The sequence below is a fragment of the Neomonachus schauinslandi genome, chromosome 3 (assembly GCF_002201575.2).
Source record: "Neomonachus schauinslandi chromosome 3, ASM220157v2, whole genome shotgun sequence".
NCBI lineage: Eukaryota > Metazoa > Chordata > Mammalia > Carnivora > Phocidae > Neomonachus > Neomonachus schauinslandi.
Genome location: NC_058405.1, coordinates 113732367 through 113750399, shown reverse-complemented (window position 1 = coordinate 113750399; position 18033 = coordinate 113732367). Strand labels below are relative to the sequence as shown.

Below are 18033 nucleotides of genomic sequence, written 5' to 3'. Positions count from 1 at the left end.
GCTTTGTTTCTTTGTATTTTGAAAGTCAGCTTTGTCTACTGATCTTGAAAGTAATGGCCTTATGAAAAAGAGGTCCTGTGGTGCCCTGTAGCACAATGTGCCCTGTTCTCCAGAGCCAGGAATTTCATGCCTATCTCCAATGTGGGTTGCTTGCTCCCTACTGTTGTGGCTGAGCCTCATTTGCCTTCTGTCCAGTAGGCCACAATGGCTGACTTTGCTTGTTCTGTGCAGGGTTTGGTCCGTGTGCTGTCAAGGGGCCAGTCTGCAGTCAACAAAGAGACAACTACAATAGCCGGCAGGCTGTTGTATTTGGGCAGTATCAGCAGTCAACTAGATGCCTGCCCTCAGCCCATCTGCTAGGGCTGCATTTGCACTGATTGGCAGGATGCTCTCTTTGTAATCCCAGCTATAAGGTTCAGCTGCTGGGACTGAGTGTGCACAGGTGTGTGTGATTATTTTCCCTTCTTCCCAGGGCAAGACTCACTCTAGAGTGAGCCTGGTCCTTGCCAAGGCTCCTTGCAAGGTATTTCATGGCATGGTCTTCTTTGGCAGGAGACTGCGGAGTGTGGTAGGTTGGAGGGGGCAAATCCACAGGAGAACACAGTAGCAGGGCACATGGTGATAGCAAGACAGGTGGAGGAGTGCTTCTGCTAATTCCTGCAAATAGCCTTCTATCTAGGCTGAGGTTGGGCTTCTTTGAGAAACCTAAAGATCCCAGGCTTTTTTCAAGCTGCTATTTATATTGTATTTCAACTGGGTTGTTTGTTGTGCTGTCTCTTCAAGAGCAGTGACTCAGTTTCAGTCTCCTTCTGCCTCTCCTAGAGCTAAGTCCACTGATGTTTAAAGTAGCTACAGCTAAGCCTGGCTGATTGTAAAAAAAATAAGCTCCTCTGCTTTTGAAAGCCAGACGTTATGCAGACTTCCCAGTGCAGGTCCCCCTCTCCTCCCCAAGCCTGAGGTGCCTAGTGTGGGCACTGCTCCTCTTCCTTCTCCATGATTGTGGAGTCCCTCTGATTTGTGGTTAGTGTCACTGGGGGTTTGGTTCCTGACTGCATCTTTGCCCCTGCTGCCCTTTTGGATGTGGCCTTCTCTTTACAATTAACCAGTGGAAAGTCTTCTGCCCGTTTTCAGGTCGTTTTCAGAGGTAGTTGCTCTGATGTGGCTGTTACCTTGTTCAGTCCGTGGGACAAAGTGAGCTCAGGATCCTTCTGTGCATTTTCCCACAAGTCCTCTAAACATGAATTTTTATTGAATCAATAACTTACCCACATCTACAAAGTCTGCTTCTTCTAATCCATTTTGCACATCACTATCATATTCTAAAATATTTTCATAATATTATTTCCTTGGTAAATCTTGGTTATTTTCCACTGTTTTCACTAGCATTTCTCAAACTGTCCTCAAGCTATGCGTGATTGTTCAAGTTCTAAAAAAAATATTTTTTAGTTCTGTGAGTAGGTTTTAGTAAGTTTAAGAATTGCTATATGCCACATTCCTATTTTAGAGGTTTATAACGTACAATAAAATATTAAGGGAGGATTCATAGAAACTTAACCTAATATATCCTAAAGGGATTGCACACAGAAATCTTTTTACTTGCAATACATTATTTATAATGTCATGTAAGATGACTGGGTGTGCAGAGCCTTCCCTGGTTTTCTTGCCCTGGTTTTCTTTTATAACCTAATTTCTTGTTACTCCCCAATTTATATATTCTGAAGGCTAACCATATAATGTATCATAAATGAAAGGTTTGTCATTTAAAATGTGTAAGAGTTTGTATCTTGAGTACATAAGGAATTTTTATAGATCACTGGAAGAAAACAACCAGTAGAAAATCAAACAAAAATTTTTTTAGAATGGAATGAATAGGTATTCCTAGAAGAGAAAACTTAAATAACCAGTCAACCCATAAAGATATGCTCAAATTCACTATTAATACGGGATATTTATTTTCTTTAAAGAGACTTAGATCTTAAAAGTTTTTAAAACTCATTGTCTTCAAAATACCTAATACCTTTGTTAAAAGTTGGGGGAGAGACAGTTAAGTATCTGCCAAACTGAGAAGGCACTTTGAGACCAGAAAATGAAGCTAGCCAGTCCACACAGTTTACAGAGTTTTATCTGGGCTGACTTAACTGTCAGGTGGGATTGGGAAGAGGACAGTCCACAGCAGCTACATTCTGTGTAAAATCTGGACCTTAGACCATGGATTTTATAGAGTGAGGAGACTTGCAGAAGGACATTATAGTGAGATCAAAGGGTTCACACACACCTTAGAGGGCATGCATACATACACCTAATTGACAGCTAACCTTTAATTAGATCATATGGCGCCACCTGTGCATCAGGAAGGGGAAAGACTATATTATCTCTTAACAGATTTATGGCCAAAACAAGCTTTCCCCCATCCCAGTCTGGGAGGGCATTTCTATGATATGTATATTAATCTTCAATGAGTCTGTAACCTGTAGCCCGAAGAGGGGTGATTCAGCAAACGTGAACAAGATGGAGGATCAAAGATGGAGTCAGTTTTGTCAACATTCTTACAATGTTTTACTTCGTGAACTGACTCCATCCAATCAGTTTTAGTGTGATTTGCAGACCAGTACCATCAGCAGCATCTGGGAACGTGTTAGAAATGAGTAATCTTGAGCCCCGCTCCAAACATACTAAATCAGATTCTGCATATTAACAAAGATCTCAGTTGATTCTTAAATACTTAAAACTTCGGGATGTATTAAACTAGAGTATTTGAGTTGAGAATTGTGAGACAGTGTCCAGCACGAAAGAATCCCATGATTGATGGGTGATATCTGTCATAGGTCTGGAAAAAGATATGGTGACACTTATGTAGTAGTGGGATGGTCATTCTATCATAGCCATTTCTAGTTCCTCACTTCTAGCAAAGTATTAAAAAATATTTTTATTGCCAACTAATTCTGCAGCAGTTACCCTTTAAACAAAACTCCTGCTCTCAGTATTTTTTTGTTTTATTTTCTACTTTATTCTTTTCTGGATTTTTTAAGTTTTTCACAAGGTAAGATATTTTTTAAGTAAAGTAGTCTGGTCTGTTCTTCTTAAGTATTAACTCCTGTGGCTGGTAAACAGGACATTATGTCACAATTGGTTGATAAAATATTTTTTTCCCAGTCCATTAATATTTTGTGCCCCAGGTAACAGCAGTTGAATGGCCCTCCCCAAGGGTAACCACTATTAAGTTCAGTATCTTTTAGATCTTTTTTTCTGTATTTAAAAATATAAATTAAGGATGTAGAATAAATGTCATATATGCTATTTTTTACTTACCTTTTTCTTTTAATGTAATATATCCTAGACTTTGTTCATTATCAGTAAACATTCTTTGTTTAAAAAATCAAGTGTAATTAACAAACGTTATATTAGTTTGGGGTCTATAATTTAATAATTCTGTACATTATTTGCTGCTCATCACCTTAAGGTGTACTCTTAATCCCCTTCACCTGTTTCACCCATCCCTCCCACCTACCTTTACTCTGGCAGTCACTAGTTCTCTATATTTAAGAGTCACTTTGTCTCTTTTTTTCCTCCTTGTTCATAGTTCTGTTTCTTAAATTCCACATATGAGTGAAATCATACAATATTTGTCTTTACCTTTCTCATGTTGCTTATTATTATGCCCTCGAGATCCATCCATGTTGTTGCAAATGGCAAGATCTAATTCTTATTTGCTGCTAAGTAGTCCAGTCTGTGTGTGTGTGTACACACACATATACCACATTCTCTTTATCCATTCATCTATCAGTAGACACTTGGGTTGCTTCCATATCTTAGCTGTTATAAATACTGCAATGAGCATAGGGGTACATATTTCTTTTCAAATTAGTGTTTTTGTTTTCTTTGGTTAAATACCCAATAGTGGAATTGCTATATGCTAATTCTTTTTATTTTATGAGGAAACTCCATACTGTTTTCCACCCTGGCCGAACCAGCTTGCATTCTCATCAGTAGTGCACAAGGGTTCCTTTTTCTCCACATCCTCACCAAATTTGTTATTTCTTCCGTTTTTGATTTTAGCCATTCTGACAGGTACAAGGTGATATTTCATTGTGGTTTTGATTTGCATTTCCCTGATGATTAGTGATGTTGAGCATCTTTTCATGTGTCTTTTGACCCATCCTTTTGTCTTCTTCAGAGAAAATGTTCATATCTTCTGCCCATTTTTTAAATTTGATTATTGGGGCAGAAGGGGTTGATGTTAAGTTACAGAAGTTCTTTTTATATATTGGGTATTAACCCCTTATCAGAAATACCATTTGCAAGTATCTTCTCCCATTGAGTAGGCTGCCTTTTTGGTTTGTAGTCTTTTTGTTTTGTTGATAGTTTTATTCACTGTACGAAAAACCTTTTTGTTTTGATATAGTCCAATAGTTTAATTTTGCTTTTGTTTCCCTTGCCAAAGGGTATCTAGAAAAATGTTTCTACAGCTGAGGTCAAAGAGATAACTGCCTGTTTTCTTCTAAGAGTTTAATGGTTTCAAGTCTCACATTGAGATCTTTAATCCATTTTGAGTTTATTCTGTGTATGGTGTAAGAAAGTGGTGCAGTTTCATTACTTTTGCATGTAATTGTCACTATTTAAGACTGTCTTTCTCCCATTACATATTGTTGCCTTTGTTGTAGATTAATTGACCATAAAAGTGTGGGTTTATTTCTGGACTCTCTATTCTGTTCCATTGATCAGTGTGTCTGTTTTTGTGCCGGTGCCATACTGTTTTGATTACTACAGCTTTGTAATGTATCTTAAAATCTGGGATTGTGATATTTCCAGCTTTGTTCTTCTTTCTCAAGATTGTTTTGGCTATTCAGGGTCTTTTGTGGTTCCATATGAAGTTTAGGATTATTTGTTCTAGTTCTATGAAAAATGCTGTTGGTGTTTTGATAGGAATTGCATTAAATCTGTAGATTGCTTTGGGTAGTATGGACATTTTTAACAATATTGGTTCTCCCAGTCCGTGAGTATCACATATCTTTCCATTTGTTTGTGGTATCTTCAATTTCTTTAATCAGTATTTTATAGTTTTCAGAGTTAGGTTGTCTTTCACCTCCTTGGTTAAGTATATTCCCAGGTATTTTATTCTTTTTGATGCAATTGTAAATGGGATTTTGTTTTCTCAATTTCTCTTTCTGCTACTTCTATTAGTGTATAGAAATGCAACAGATTTCTGTGTGTGTATGTATATATGTGTGAATATGTATCTGTGTGTGTACATACATATTTTTTCCAACAATTGCACTACTAAGTATTTACCTAAAAGGATACAAAAATACTAATTCAAAGTGACACATGCATCTCAGTGTTTATAGCAGCCTTATCTACAGTAGTTAAATTATGGAAACAGCCCAAATGTCCATCAACTGATGAATTGATAAAGATGATTAGTCATAAAAAAGTGAAATCTTGGTATTTGCAATGACATGGATGGAGCTAGAGAGTATTATCCTAAGTGAAATAAAGATAAATAACATGATTTCACTCATGTGGAATTTAAGAAACAAACAAGCAAAGGGGCGCCTAGGTGGCTCAGTCGTTTAAGCTTCCAACTCTTGGTTTCGGCTCAGGTCATGGTCTCAGAATAGTGAGATCGAGCCCTGCATCAGGCTCAACACTCTGGGGAATCTGCTTGAGATTCTCTTCCTCCCCCCTCTACCCCTCCCCTGCTTTCTCTCATGCTCGCTTGCTCTCTCAACTAAATCTTTAAAAAACAAGAACTGAGCAAAGGGAGTTTTTTGATTACTGATTCAATGTCATTGCTAGTAATCCGTCTATTCAAATTTTCTATTTCTTCTGGATTCAGTTTTGGAAGGTTATGTGTCTAGGAATTTATTCATTTCTTGTAGGTTGTCCAAATTGTTGGCATATAATTTTTCCTAATATTCTCTTATAATCCTTATGTTTCTGTGGTGTCAGTTATTTCTCCTCCTTCATTTCTAATTTTGTCTTCTTTCTTTGATGAGTCTGAGTGAAGGTTTATCAATTTTGTTGACCTTTTCAAAGAACCAGCTCCTGGTTTCATTGTTTTGGGGTTTTGGGTGGGGTTTTTTTTTTTTTTTTTGGGTCCCTGTTTTATTTATTTTTGCTCTACTTTTCATTCTTTCCCTCTTTCTCTTGGCTTTTGGTTTTGTTCTTTTTTTTTTTTTTTTAGCTTCTTTAGGTGTAAGTTTAGGTTATTTGAGATTTTTCTTGCTTCTTGAGATGGGCCTGTATTGCTATAATCCTTTCTCTTAGTACAGGTTTTGAGGAATCCCAAGATTTTTGACTATTGTGTTTTCATTTTGATTTGTCTCCATGTATTTTTATTTCCTCTTTGATTTCTTGGTTGACGTATTCATTCATTGTTCAGTAGCATTTTATTTAGCTTCCATGTATTTGTATTCTTTCCAGATTTCTTTTTATACTTAATTTCTAGTTTCAGTGTTGTGGTGGGGAAAGATGCATGATATGATTTCAGTCATTTCAAATTTATTGAGACTTGTTTTGTAGCCTATCATGTGATCTATTCTGGAGAATGTTCCATGTGCCCCTGTAAAGAATGTATATTCTGTTTTTCATGGAATGTTTTGAATATTATATCCGTTGATATAAGTGGGGGGGGTGTAAAGTCCTCTACTATTGTACTACTGTCAGCTTCTTCCTTGTCTGTTAATAGTTGTTTTATGTATGTAGTTGCTCTCATGTTGGGTACAAAAGTATTTACAGTTGTTAAGCCTGACTTAATGGTGATGAACTCTTTTTCTCTTGTTTGGGAAACTTTTATCGCTCCTTCTGTTCTGAATGATAGCCATGCTGTTTAGAGTATTCTTGGTTGCAGGTTTTTTCTTTTCAGCACTTTGAATATATCATGCCACTCCCTTCTGGCCTGCAGTGTTTCTGCTTAGAAATCAGATGATAGCCTTATGGGATTTCCCTTGTGTGTGACTGCTCTCTTTTCTCTTACTGCTTTAAAAGTTCTCTATCACTCTTTTTTCCATCTTAAGTATTATGTGTTTTAGTGTGGACTCTTTGGGGTTGATTTTGTTGGTGGCTCTCTGTGTCTCCTGGATCTAGATATGTATTTCCTGCCTCAGGTTTGGAAGGTTTTCAGCTGTTATTTCTTCAAATAAATTTTCTGCCCCCTTTTCTCTTTCTGGGATCTCTGTAATATGACTGTTATTACACTTGTGTTGTTGCTGAGTTCCCTTTTTCTCTCTCCTGTTCAGCGTGGTTGCTTTCCATTACCCTGTCTTCCCAGTTGTTGATCCATTCGTCTACCTTCTCAAATGTGCTGTTCAATCCCTGTAGTATATTTTTTATTTTAGTCATTGAGTACATCTCTGACTAGTTCTTTTTATATTTTTATCTCTTTGTTGAAGTTCTCACTAAGATCCTCCACTCTTTTCTCATCAGGCATATTATCTATATTTCATTTAGCTCTTTTGCTTGGTATTTAATTTGGGACATAGTCCTCTTTCTCCTCATTTTGTTTCTCTGTGTTTTTCCCTACTTATTTAGAAAGTAAGATACATCTCTTGATCTTGAAAGTAGTGGCTGTATGAAGCAGAGGTCCTGTGGTGCCCTGTAGCACACTGTCCCCTCTTCTCCAGAACCAAGCACCTGAGGGGTGACTTTTATATGAATTTTGTGCACCATACTGTTGTGGGTTAGCCACATTTGCCTTCAGTCCAGTCAGCTCCAAATGTCCATTTTGCTTATTGTGGGCAGGGTCTGGTCCCTATGCTGTTAAGGGCCTATTTGGGGCAGGGAAGGGCTTATAGTTGAACAGTATCAGTAATCAGTCCAGATGCCTGCCTTCAGCCCATTAGCAGGGGCTGCAATTGCAAAGAAGTGCAGGGCACTATCTCTGTCTTTCATTTGAGAGGCTTTGTTGATTAATGGGGCCAAGAGATCAGATGTCTGTCCAAGTCAGTCTGCTGGTGCTGCAGTCAGACAGGTGTGTGTGATTATCTTCCCCACTCCCCAGGGCAAGAGTTATTTTGGAGTGATAGTGTTCCCTATCAGGACTGCTTGTAAGATGAGACCTGGCTGGAGCTGCTTTGCAGGGACTCATGCCCAGTGGGGCTTCTTGAATGGAGTGATTCAACAGGAGAATGCAGGAGTGAGTGCACAGCATTAGCAAGCCATGTGGAAAGTGTTCACATTGGTTCCACAAATGTCTGGGTATCTAGGCCGAGGTGGGAGGGAGAGAAATTGCACCTGCCAGCTCTTTTGTTCTTGGACAAGTTTCCTACAGATCCTTGCTTCTCCAACACAGATTCTTCTCAATACAGATTGAGATTAGTAAAAAAAAAAAAAAAAAATCTCCTTCATGTATACCCCAGGCACTTTTCAAACTTCTGCTTCTATGCTGTATCTAGGTGGGATTGTTTGTTATGCTCTCTTTTTAAGGGTGGGGACGCAGTTTCCTATCACCCTCTGGTTCTCCCAGAGCTAAACCCACTAAAAACCTTTGAAGCTAAGCCCCACTGATTTTCAAAGCCAGATGTTATGGGGACTTGTCTTTTCAGTGGGGGTCCCTCATGTCTGGGGTACCTGGTATGGGGTCTTTTCCTCTCCCTTCTCTTTGCTTCTCCCTCCTGTTTGTGGTTAGTCTTGCTGGGTAGTTTGGTTTCGAACTGTGTCTCTGCCCCTCCTATCCTTTCTGATTGGCCTCTTCTCTATGATTAACCCAGATTCCTGGGTTAGTTGCACTGATGTGGTTGTTACCTAGGTGTTTGTGTTAACGAGGTGTACTTAGGATTCTCCTACTCTGCTATCGTCCCAGGCTCCTTCCAAAATTTACTATATTCTTTTTAATGACTATCAGGCATTACATAACATGGATTACTGTACTTTATTATATCCTTCTCCTTATAATGGACTTACCTTTGAGCCAGAAACTGGTTACTTTGATCTTTTTTTAAATGACATAAAACTAATTTATATTCACACAAGAAAGTGAATTTCAAAGATCTGTTGGTTTTGTAAAAAATACCTAATTAGAAGAATATTCTTTCAGTCCACCAATGCACTTGACTATTGGAGAAAATTTTGTTGTTCCTCTTCAGGCTCTCGAACAGTATGGCCTGATGAAACTATGGGACCATTTGGACCTCAGGATCAGAGATTCCAGCTTCCTGGGAACATAGGTTTTGACTGTCATCTCAATGGGACCACATCACAGAAGAAAAGCCAGGTTCATAAAACTTTACCTGATGTTCTAGCAGAACCTTTATCAACTGAAAGACACGAGTTTGTGATGGCACAGTATGTGAATGAATTTCAGGTAAATTGTGAATATCATTTATTCTGTTTTTCTGATCATTGTGAGCATATTACTTGAAAAATTTTTTTAAAATCTTAATTCCAACATATTCAAAAACAACATATATAGCTTTTAAAAACTTGGCATTGTTCTATATAATTTTTTTCAAAGGATTTTCTTCGTGGATTAGAGAGCCCAGGAAGAGGAGCTGGGGGGGTGGGCAGAAGGAGAGGGAGACACAGGCTCCCCACCCTAAGCAGGGAGCCTGACATGGGGCTCAATCCTAGGACCCCAGGACCATGACCTGAGCAGAGGGCAGATGCTTAACCAACTGTACCACCCAGGTGCCTCTAATTTTTTTTTAACTTTTTTTTTTTTTTAAGATTTTATTTATTAGAGAGAAAGAAAGAAAGCCCACAGAGGGAGAGGGAGAAGCACACTCCCCACCGATCAGAGAGTCTGACTCGGGGTACCATCCTAGAACCCTGAGATTATGACCTGAGCCACCCAGGTGCCCCCCCTTTTCTTTTTTTACTTTAGATTACAATCTCTTGTAGGTAAATAGTTCTTCAAAAATACATTGTTCAATAACTGCCTATTTCAAATATAACTTAATATCTATTACTAAAAATTTAGATTCTGTTTTTCACTTTTATAAACAGTGTAATTTTTATGTGGAACAAATTCCAACTAGTTTTACATTCCTCTAGGCATTTAAAACTTAAAATTTTGAGATCTCTGAAATTCTTCAGATATAGTAACTAAAAAAGATTTATAAATAGGTTTTTGTTGTTGATGATGGTTTTTGTTTTGTTTGTAATGAGTCCTTAAACTGGTATTGCAGGGGTGCCTGGCTGGCTCAGTCAGTAAAGCATGCTACTCTTGATCTGGAGTCTGTGAGCTCAGGCCCCACATTGGGCAAAGAGCTTACTTTAAAAGGGTGGGGGAGTGGGGAGCGTGCCTGGGTGGCTCAGTCAGTTAAGCGTCTGCCTTCAGCTCAGGTCATGATCCCAGGGTCCTGGGATCGAGCCCCGCGTCATGCTCTCTGGTTCAGCAGGGAGTCTGCTTCTTCCTCCGACTGCTCTTGCTCATGTGTGCGCTCTCTCTCTCTCAAATGAATAAATAAAATAAACTGATGTTGCTCACCCAAATGGAAAGTTACATGCAATTCAGAGTTTCTGTCAAACCCCTAATCTGTACCATTTTCTGAATTTCTACATAGTTTCAGGCTGATTTTTTTATCAAAGCCATAATATTTATAGCAACAGCCCCTCATAGTTATGGTTTATATCAGATAACCTAACATTTGGAGACAGTTGACCTCCCCTGACATTTTATCTCCAATAATTCCTTCTCTGTCCTCTTGTCTCCTCCTGTCTGCCAATTATGTTATTTCCCATGTGTTTCTGTCCATCTTATTTGAATTATTCCCTGGTCACTTAATGCCTTGGCTTCCTTTTTCTGTTTCTGACATTTCTGATTCTATATTTCTCTCTGCCTGCCAAACATCATTATCTGAATGTCTTAAAATTCCCTAGATTTTATATGTCTCATACTTAGGTTCCCCACGCCTCAAAACCTGTCCTTACTCCTGTGTTATCAATAGCATAAGTGACTTAGTCATTCTCCCACTGTCCCAAGACAAAAATTATACTGCCAAACTGGGCTCCTCTCTCCATCATATCCCCATAGAGAGTGACAAAATTTAATTTCTTCCATCTCTGAAGTAACTTTTAATTATTTGTGTCCTTTCACTTCCCACTAATAAAGCCAGCGTTCAAGGCCTCCATATCTCTCCTCAATTCTTAGAGGCATTATAGCAAGATGGACTGTGAAGCTAGGATAAATCTTGCTTCAAAGGTTAGGTCTGCTTTTTACTTAATTTTGTGACCTTGAGAAAGCTACTTAATATTTTGAGCCTGTTTCTTTATATGTAAAATGGAGGATAATAATAATACCTAGCCTGCAAAGTTACTATGAGGATTAAATGGGAAAGTGTACATAAAACACTTAAATACACTGTGATCAGTAAATATTGGCTGTTACTGGTCTATTGCCTGCACAGTAATACTAGCATTATCGTTTTGTATCTGATCTTGCTATTCTTTATTGTTTATAGACTAAAGTCAGAATTTCTTAATGTGGCATAAATGACTTTCCACAATTTTGATCCCTTTACCACTTCATCTCCTGCTACTCCCTCTGCACTCAAATCACAGTATACCTTTTTGGTTGGTTTGTTTTGTTTTATTGTACCATTCTCTTTGACCGCTGAATGTGCTTGCACTGTTTCTATCTCTTGGTGGGCTGTTTTTCCTCCTGAGTTTCTAACCTCCTTTCTTCCTATTCTTTACATACCACACATACACATTAATTAACTTGTAGTTCAAATATAATTTCAACCTTTTCCTGATTTTCCCCTGCTGCCAGAAGACTTCCTTCGTAACTCTGTAGCACTTTTCATATTGGATTACATTTATTTGTTCATGCAATTTTTTTCTACTCACTCTTTTAAACCTGAGTGAAGGCTGGATTTTTTACCATTGGGGGGGCTGCTCTTGTCATAGTGTCTGATGTATAGTAGGTGCCCTATAAATTTCAGTTGAATAGAAGCTTCTAAACTCGTCCTGTAGGAGAGGCTGTATATTTAAGCATGTTATTTTGTAAGTTAGTGTGATTATCGCCATTTTACAAAACAAAAGAAAGGATAAGTAGATATCAGAATATCAGAAAAGGTGACATTGTAAGAATTGTCATGGCATTTTAGTTTCTTAGCCAACTTCTGTTCATATCAAGTCTTAGAATATTAGCATATTTATATGTTCATTTTGAAGTTTTTAAATATTACCCCACTGCCAGTTAATTATTTTTAAAAACTTTTCAGGGAACACAAGTTTATAACAGATCAGGTATTTTATTTGAACTCCAGCTTTTATTTATATATCTTATTCTTCTTAGGGTAGTAATGCACCTGTTGAACAAGAAATCAACAGTGCAGAAACTTACTTTGAAAATGCCAAAGTAGAGTGTGCAATCCAGACATGTCCAGAATTGCTGCGAAGAGGTATAGTGTGCTTCATACATTTACACTATCTGTATATGTCACTAGTTTTCTAATATGTTAAATAATGGACTCCATAGGAATTGCAGTACTTTGTAACTTAGTATTTTAAGATGTCTGGCCAAAAAAGATTACATGGCCAAGGTAAGGTCTTTGAGATGTACCCTAACAGCTGTAGACTTTTCCCCTGAAATCCTTCAACTTCTGGGTGATTATTTATAGCTATAATTTCATGAACTAATACATAATACTGAGAAAATTTTAATAATCTTTATTTGAAAATTACAAGACCAATAACAGGTAACCTTACTTGCTCTTCAGAATTGTTGACAGCAGTATTTCAGTTCAACAAGAGCAGAAGTTAACCAAAAGTTCACTTCAAATTCTTTTTCAAAAATAGTATGTATTTATCAACCTAACATGGTCCCACAATAACTTAATCATCATTTTTCTAAAGAAGTACTTTTTTTTTCCTTTTAAAAGAAGCAGTATATAAAACATTTTCTCCCTGGAATTTTTATTCTTATTTATAGATTTTGAGTCACTGTTTCCAGAAGGAGCTACCAACAAACTAATGATTCTGACTATAACACAGAAAACTAAGAATGATATGACTGTTTGGAGTGAAGAGGTAGAAAATGAAAGAGAAATGCTTTTAGAAAAGGTAATTCTTTCCATTGCTGACAATTTAAATTTTATAATATTTAAATACCAGTGAACCAACATTTTAAAATGATGGTATCTTTTTAGTGTTTATTAATTCTCTGCTAATGTATTTCAGTACTAAAGGACTTTAACATCTTTTCTGAGAATAAAAATGCCATCTTTTGTTTTGTTTTAGTATCTTCGAAAAACTTAGATTCTGTCCAGTACTTTCTTCAACTTTTTTTTGAATTTGAGAAATAAATACAGAGAAATAAAAATGGCAAAAAAGTAAAATTAACTCTTCATACCCATCACTTACTTTCTTTAAAGCAAGTCAAGTAAAAAGTGTTATGGTTTATTCCTTGAAGACTGGAATAATTTTCAGTGTACAGTACAGTAATAATGTCTTATATACCCATAGTTTTTCCCTGTCCTTTGCTTTTTAGCTAACTATATTTGAAAAAATTCCCTTTACTAATTTCCACATAAGATAATATTAGCAATTTTTTTAATATTTTCTTTAGGATTAGATATATGGTTCTTTTCATTTGTAAATTATAATTTATATACTGAACAGAATCTCTTAGGATAATGACTTTATACTAAAATGTCCCACATATAACTTTACTAGTAAATTTCATGTAGTCGTGATCATAAGCAAATTTCGTGCTGGTTAATAAGGAAGTTACAGAGAGGCATAAGAACTGTCTGATTTTGAAGAGATCTGAATTTAGAGAGTTGAAATTTAGGCAGTAACTCAAACATTTTCTATTTACCTATTAGGGCAGTATTTACTAATATTTATACAGATTGCTATCGTTTAGTCATTAGAATGCTCTCAAATGTACATTGCATTATTGGTCCTAATTTCTAATGAGTTGGATTCTGAACCTCATTTGATACTGACCCCAGTATAATTGTCAGTTTTTTATAACCACCTATAGTTTACTGTCAGTAGATATTATATGTTCTGTAGTTTAAATCTATTTTTTTCCCACCAGATGTCAGTGTTTGCTGTTGAAATCTTAAGAGAAATACTTAAACTTTTACCAACATTTGTATTGTTTTGTTCTCCTTGTAGTTTTGTTTCTGTTCATTAAATTGATATATTTTCTAATGACTTTTAGACCATATTCAGTTGGTTTCTTATTTAAGAATTAAGAGGATTAATGAAATTCAACAGTAAGTATAAATATTAAGTATGAAATAATGTAAAGAATATAATATTAATGTTTTTCATTATTTTATAAGAAAGTGCTGGGAAAAAGTAAATTAACTTGTTTCCTCTCTGCAGGAAAAAGTTTGCTGATTCCTGCTAAAGAGCCACATAGTAAATTTTTAGGCTTAATAGGTTATAGGGTCTCAACTACTCAACTCTACCCTCATATTGTTAAAGCAACCATAGACAATATATGAACGAACAGACATGGATATATTCCAGTGAAACCGTATTTACACATACAGGTACCCAGCCTGGATTTGGCCTTCAGGCTACAAGTTGCTAACTGGCCCATCTTCCTCAGGCTTAAACTTTTGGGGATCTCCACTAAATGCCAGACATTCTCAGTGAGGTCTTAACACTCTGTGTGGGCCAGAAATCCATGTTACCTAGCACTGCACCAACCTCTGGTAACACCATTGGAGCCCTCAGATGCCAGTTTTGGCACTCTCTGCAAGGCCGATTCTTCAAGGAATTTTGCCTTGGGAGTGCACAACTCCACCCTTGGCTGCTGACCCAGGGTGAATTACTCTGTCTGTGCATCTCTCTTCCAGTACCCCAACCCACAAATTACAGATGCTTCAGCAAAACTCTTGCTTTCTACCTCCTTCGCTTAGTGACACCATCACTTTGCTTGGAATCTTCTCCTTTGCCCTGTGACAAACAGTGTTCCAGACAGAGAGCTAGAACAAATAATGGGGATCACCAATAATTTGTTGCCCTTCTCTCCAGGATTACAGTTTGTCTGACTACTGTTCAAGATTTAAAACCGTTGCCTCATATGGTTTAGTCTGATTTACAGCTTTCAGCAGATTGCAAGTTTGATAGCTGTTATTCTATTATGGCCAGAAGTGCTTTTAAACATTTATGGTTTGTCCTTTTTTTTAACACTCTAATCTGGTCTTAATAATTTTTACTGTCTTTTTCACTGCTTAGACTTCTGATAAACCTAGTAAGAACATCATAGGAATTACAAAGTAGGATGGTGAGACCAAGATTTTGAATAGGTGATACAGATACATGGTCTGTAATAATTATGTACTGTACAAAAAAATACAGAGGGTATATAGTAAAAATTATGTGTCATGGATGGATGTGTTTTTGACAAATACGTTTTTAAACATTCAAATGAATGAATGGTTCATACCTTTTCCCTTTCTTACCTTATTTTTATAATACAAAAATAGTAACTATTTTCTAATTCGTGGCAAATTTGGGAGTTAATGTTCCTAAAATAGGAAATAATTTAGAAGAAAAAATACACAATTTAGACTTTCTGAAGGAAACGAAAGTGTTAAATGAACCATTAATTTTTGGACTGGCAAAAATAAGACTATATCGGATTTATCATTAGTTGTATTTTCTAATTAATCTTGAGTTCTCTATCTGAAGCAAAAGATATTTAAAATTTTTATTTTTCAACAATCTGTAAGGATGCTATCTGTATTATTTTTGTCTTTTTCTATGCAGTTCATTAATGGTGCTAAGGAAATTTGCTATGCTCTTCGAGCTGAAGGCTATTGGGCTGACTTTATTGACCCATCATCTGGTTTGGCAGTGAGTAATTACATTTTGAAAACCAGATTAATTTGAAGTAGGAATGTTTTATTATAAAACTGTTAAATGATCTATTTCTGCCAAAGTTATCATTAATTAAAAGAGTTTTTAAACCTTACAACTTTGCCCAAAGAAGTACCAGTTTGAGTCCGTTCCATTTACAACCTTTGAGGGACCACCATCACTTACAATTAAGTTTTTGTCTTTATTATTCTTCATCCTCACTAGTAAATACTTTTACATTAATGAATTTGGTAGTTACAAATTAGCAATCATAGTTTAAGGAAGAAAACTTTTTAGAATTAAGAAAATATGGGTGTTAAAAGAAATATTTATAAATGTTAACTTCCAGGAAGTATGTTTCTGACATTATATTTTGAAGAAAATAAGAACCACTATTGTGGTCACATTTTAAATTCTGGTTGTAGCTTTCAGTTACAAATAATAATGAAGTTCTTTGTATCTTAAGATAGGAATATAGACTATTCCTTTCCAAGTCAAGTAACATTGTGTAATGTTAAGCGTTTGGTTCTGGCTAACATGTAATTTGCTAGGATTATTGGTTTCACATTTCCAGAAGCACAGGTATTGGATGAAGCAGAAATGCTTGGTCACATGCAGTACCTAAACTGCCCTTTTTATTTCTTGATTTTTTAAATATTTTAAGTATTAAAATAGGTATGTGTTCATGTTTACATAAAAACTATTACATCATTGTGTTTCTTGCTAATGAATGTGACTTTTATTTCCTCCAGTTTTTTGGACCATATACAAACAACACTCTTTTTGAAACAGATGAACGCTATCGACATTTAGGATTCTCTGTGGATGATCTTGGCTGCTGTAAAGTGATTCGTCATAGGCTCTGGGGTACCCATGTGGTTGTAGGAAGTATCTTCACTAATGCAACACCAGACAGCCATATTATGAAGAAATTAGGTGGAAACTAACAGTAATGTCAATTTATTGGCTGTACTATTTGTACCATTTGGGTTGATCTATAAACACTGTCAGAAGCTTCAGTTTTTAAAATTTATTTTTAGGTATTTATTTCTACCTTTATGGATTTACAGCATTGGCAAATTAAATCTCAAATGTTTAAATACATGTTGATCACATCCACATTGTATAAAATGTGGTAGTTAACATGTAATCAGGACATGATTTCATTGTTATTTCTTCCCTTTATTGGAAAAATTTCTTCCCTTTATTGGAAAAACCTGTTTTATTTTTCTCGAAATAAATCACACATTTGGATCTGTGTTTTTTCATTGCAATATTTTTAAAATCAATTTAAAAAGATTAATATTGTAGTTTCTTACTTTTAAGCATTTTTAAAATCTTACTTTTAAGCATTTTTAAAATAAATGCAATCGAGAATTCTAGATTCAATGTAGCTTTAAATTTTCTTTATTACTTGTTAAGTGTTGTGGTAGCATGTATTACTTTGAAGTAGTGTTTGGGCCAGAAAAGAAAAGGATAATACTACATCTTTAAAGAATGTGAATCTCATTCTTACACATACTAAAAAAAGAATCCTTAACTCCTGGATTGAGGCAGATAAATATAGGTTATTTTGACAAAACAGTGCCTCAGCTGCTAAATCATATTTCTCCATTTTAGTAAGAGATAGAAACTATGATACTTTACAAAGAATCATCTTAGGTTTATGAGACTCTTGCCAGTGGGAATCTCAGAAGAACAAGTAACTTCTACCAAATGAAGTGGATTTTTCCTGTATTTTTCAGTTAAGTGACTATTTTTAAAAGGAACACATGGAGATGAAACCCTGCTTAGTTAACATGTAGCTAAGTTAGCTAAGTGTTTGTTGTTTAATGATTCAAAGAGTAATGGGTGCAAAGTTTTCATTCAAACTACAAAGCAATATGGGATTATATATGTGGAAAATATCATAAGGGCTCAATAAATTTTCATCCATGTAATAAGCAGCACCCAGATCAAGACAGAACGTTACCGGCACTTCTCCCTTCACTGTCCCTCCCAAGGGTAACCACTATCCTGATCTCCTGCTCTTATGTCTGGCTTCTGTTCACTCAGCAGTGTGAGAGCACTCAGTTCTTTTTTTTTTTTTTTTTTTTTTAAAGATTTTATTTATTTATTTGAGACAGAGAGAATGAGAGAGAGAGAGCACATGAGAGGGGGGGAGGGTCAGAGGGAGAAGCAGGCTCCCTGCTGAGCAGGGAGCCCGATGCGGGACTCGATCCAGGGACTCCAGGATCATGACCTGAGCCGAAGGCAGTCGCTTAACCA

At 36.3% G+C, this 18033-nt stretch overlaps 1 protein-coding gene across 2 annotated transcripts in view; it reads left to right on the top strand.

Annotated features, from left to right (window-relative positions):
• The window catches only part of MMADHC (metabolism of cobalamin associated D), a 43650-nt gene extending 26631 nt beyond the window's left edge, over positions 1-17019 (top strand). For both annotated transcript variants that reach the window (XM_021702758.1, XM_021702757.1), the window contains exons 4-8: positions 9084-9301; positions 12239-12344; positions 12875-13005; positions 15676-15762; positions 16518-17019. In XM_021702758.1, the coding sequence (XP_021558433.1) occupies positions 9084-9301; positions 12239-12344; positions 12875-13005; positions 15676-15762; positions 16518-16712 (737 nt within the window). In that variant the 3' untranslated portion in view covers positions 16713-17019. The remainder of the gene's footprint in view (positions 1-9083; positions 9302-12238; positions 12345-12874; positions 13006-15675; positions 15763-16517) is intronic.
• The last annotated feature ends 1014 nt before the right edge of the window (positions 17020-18033 follow it).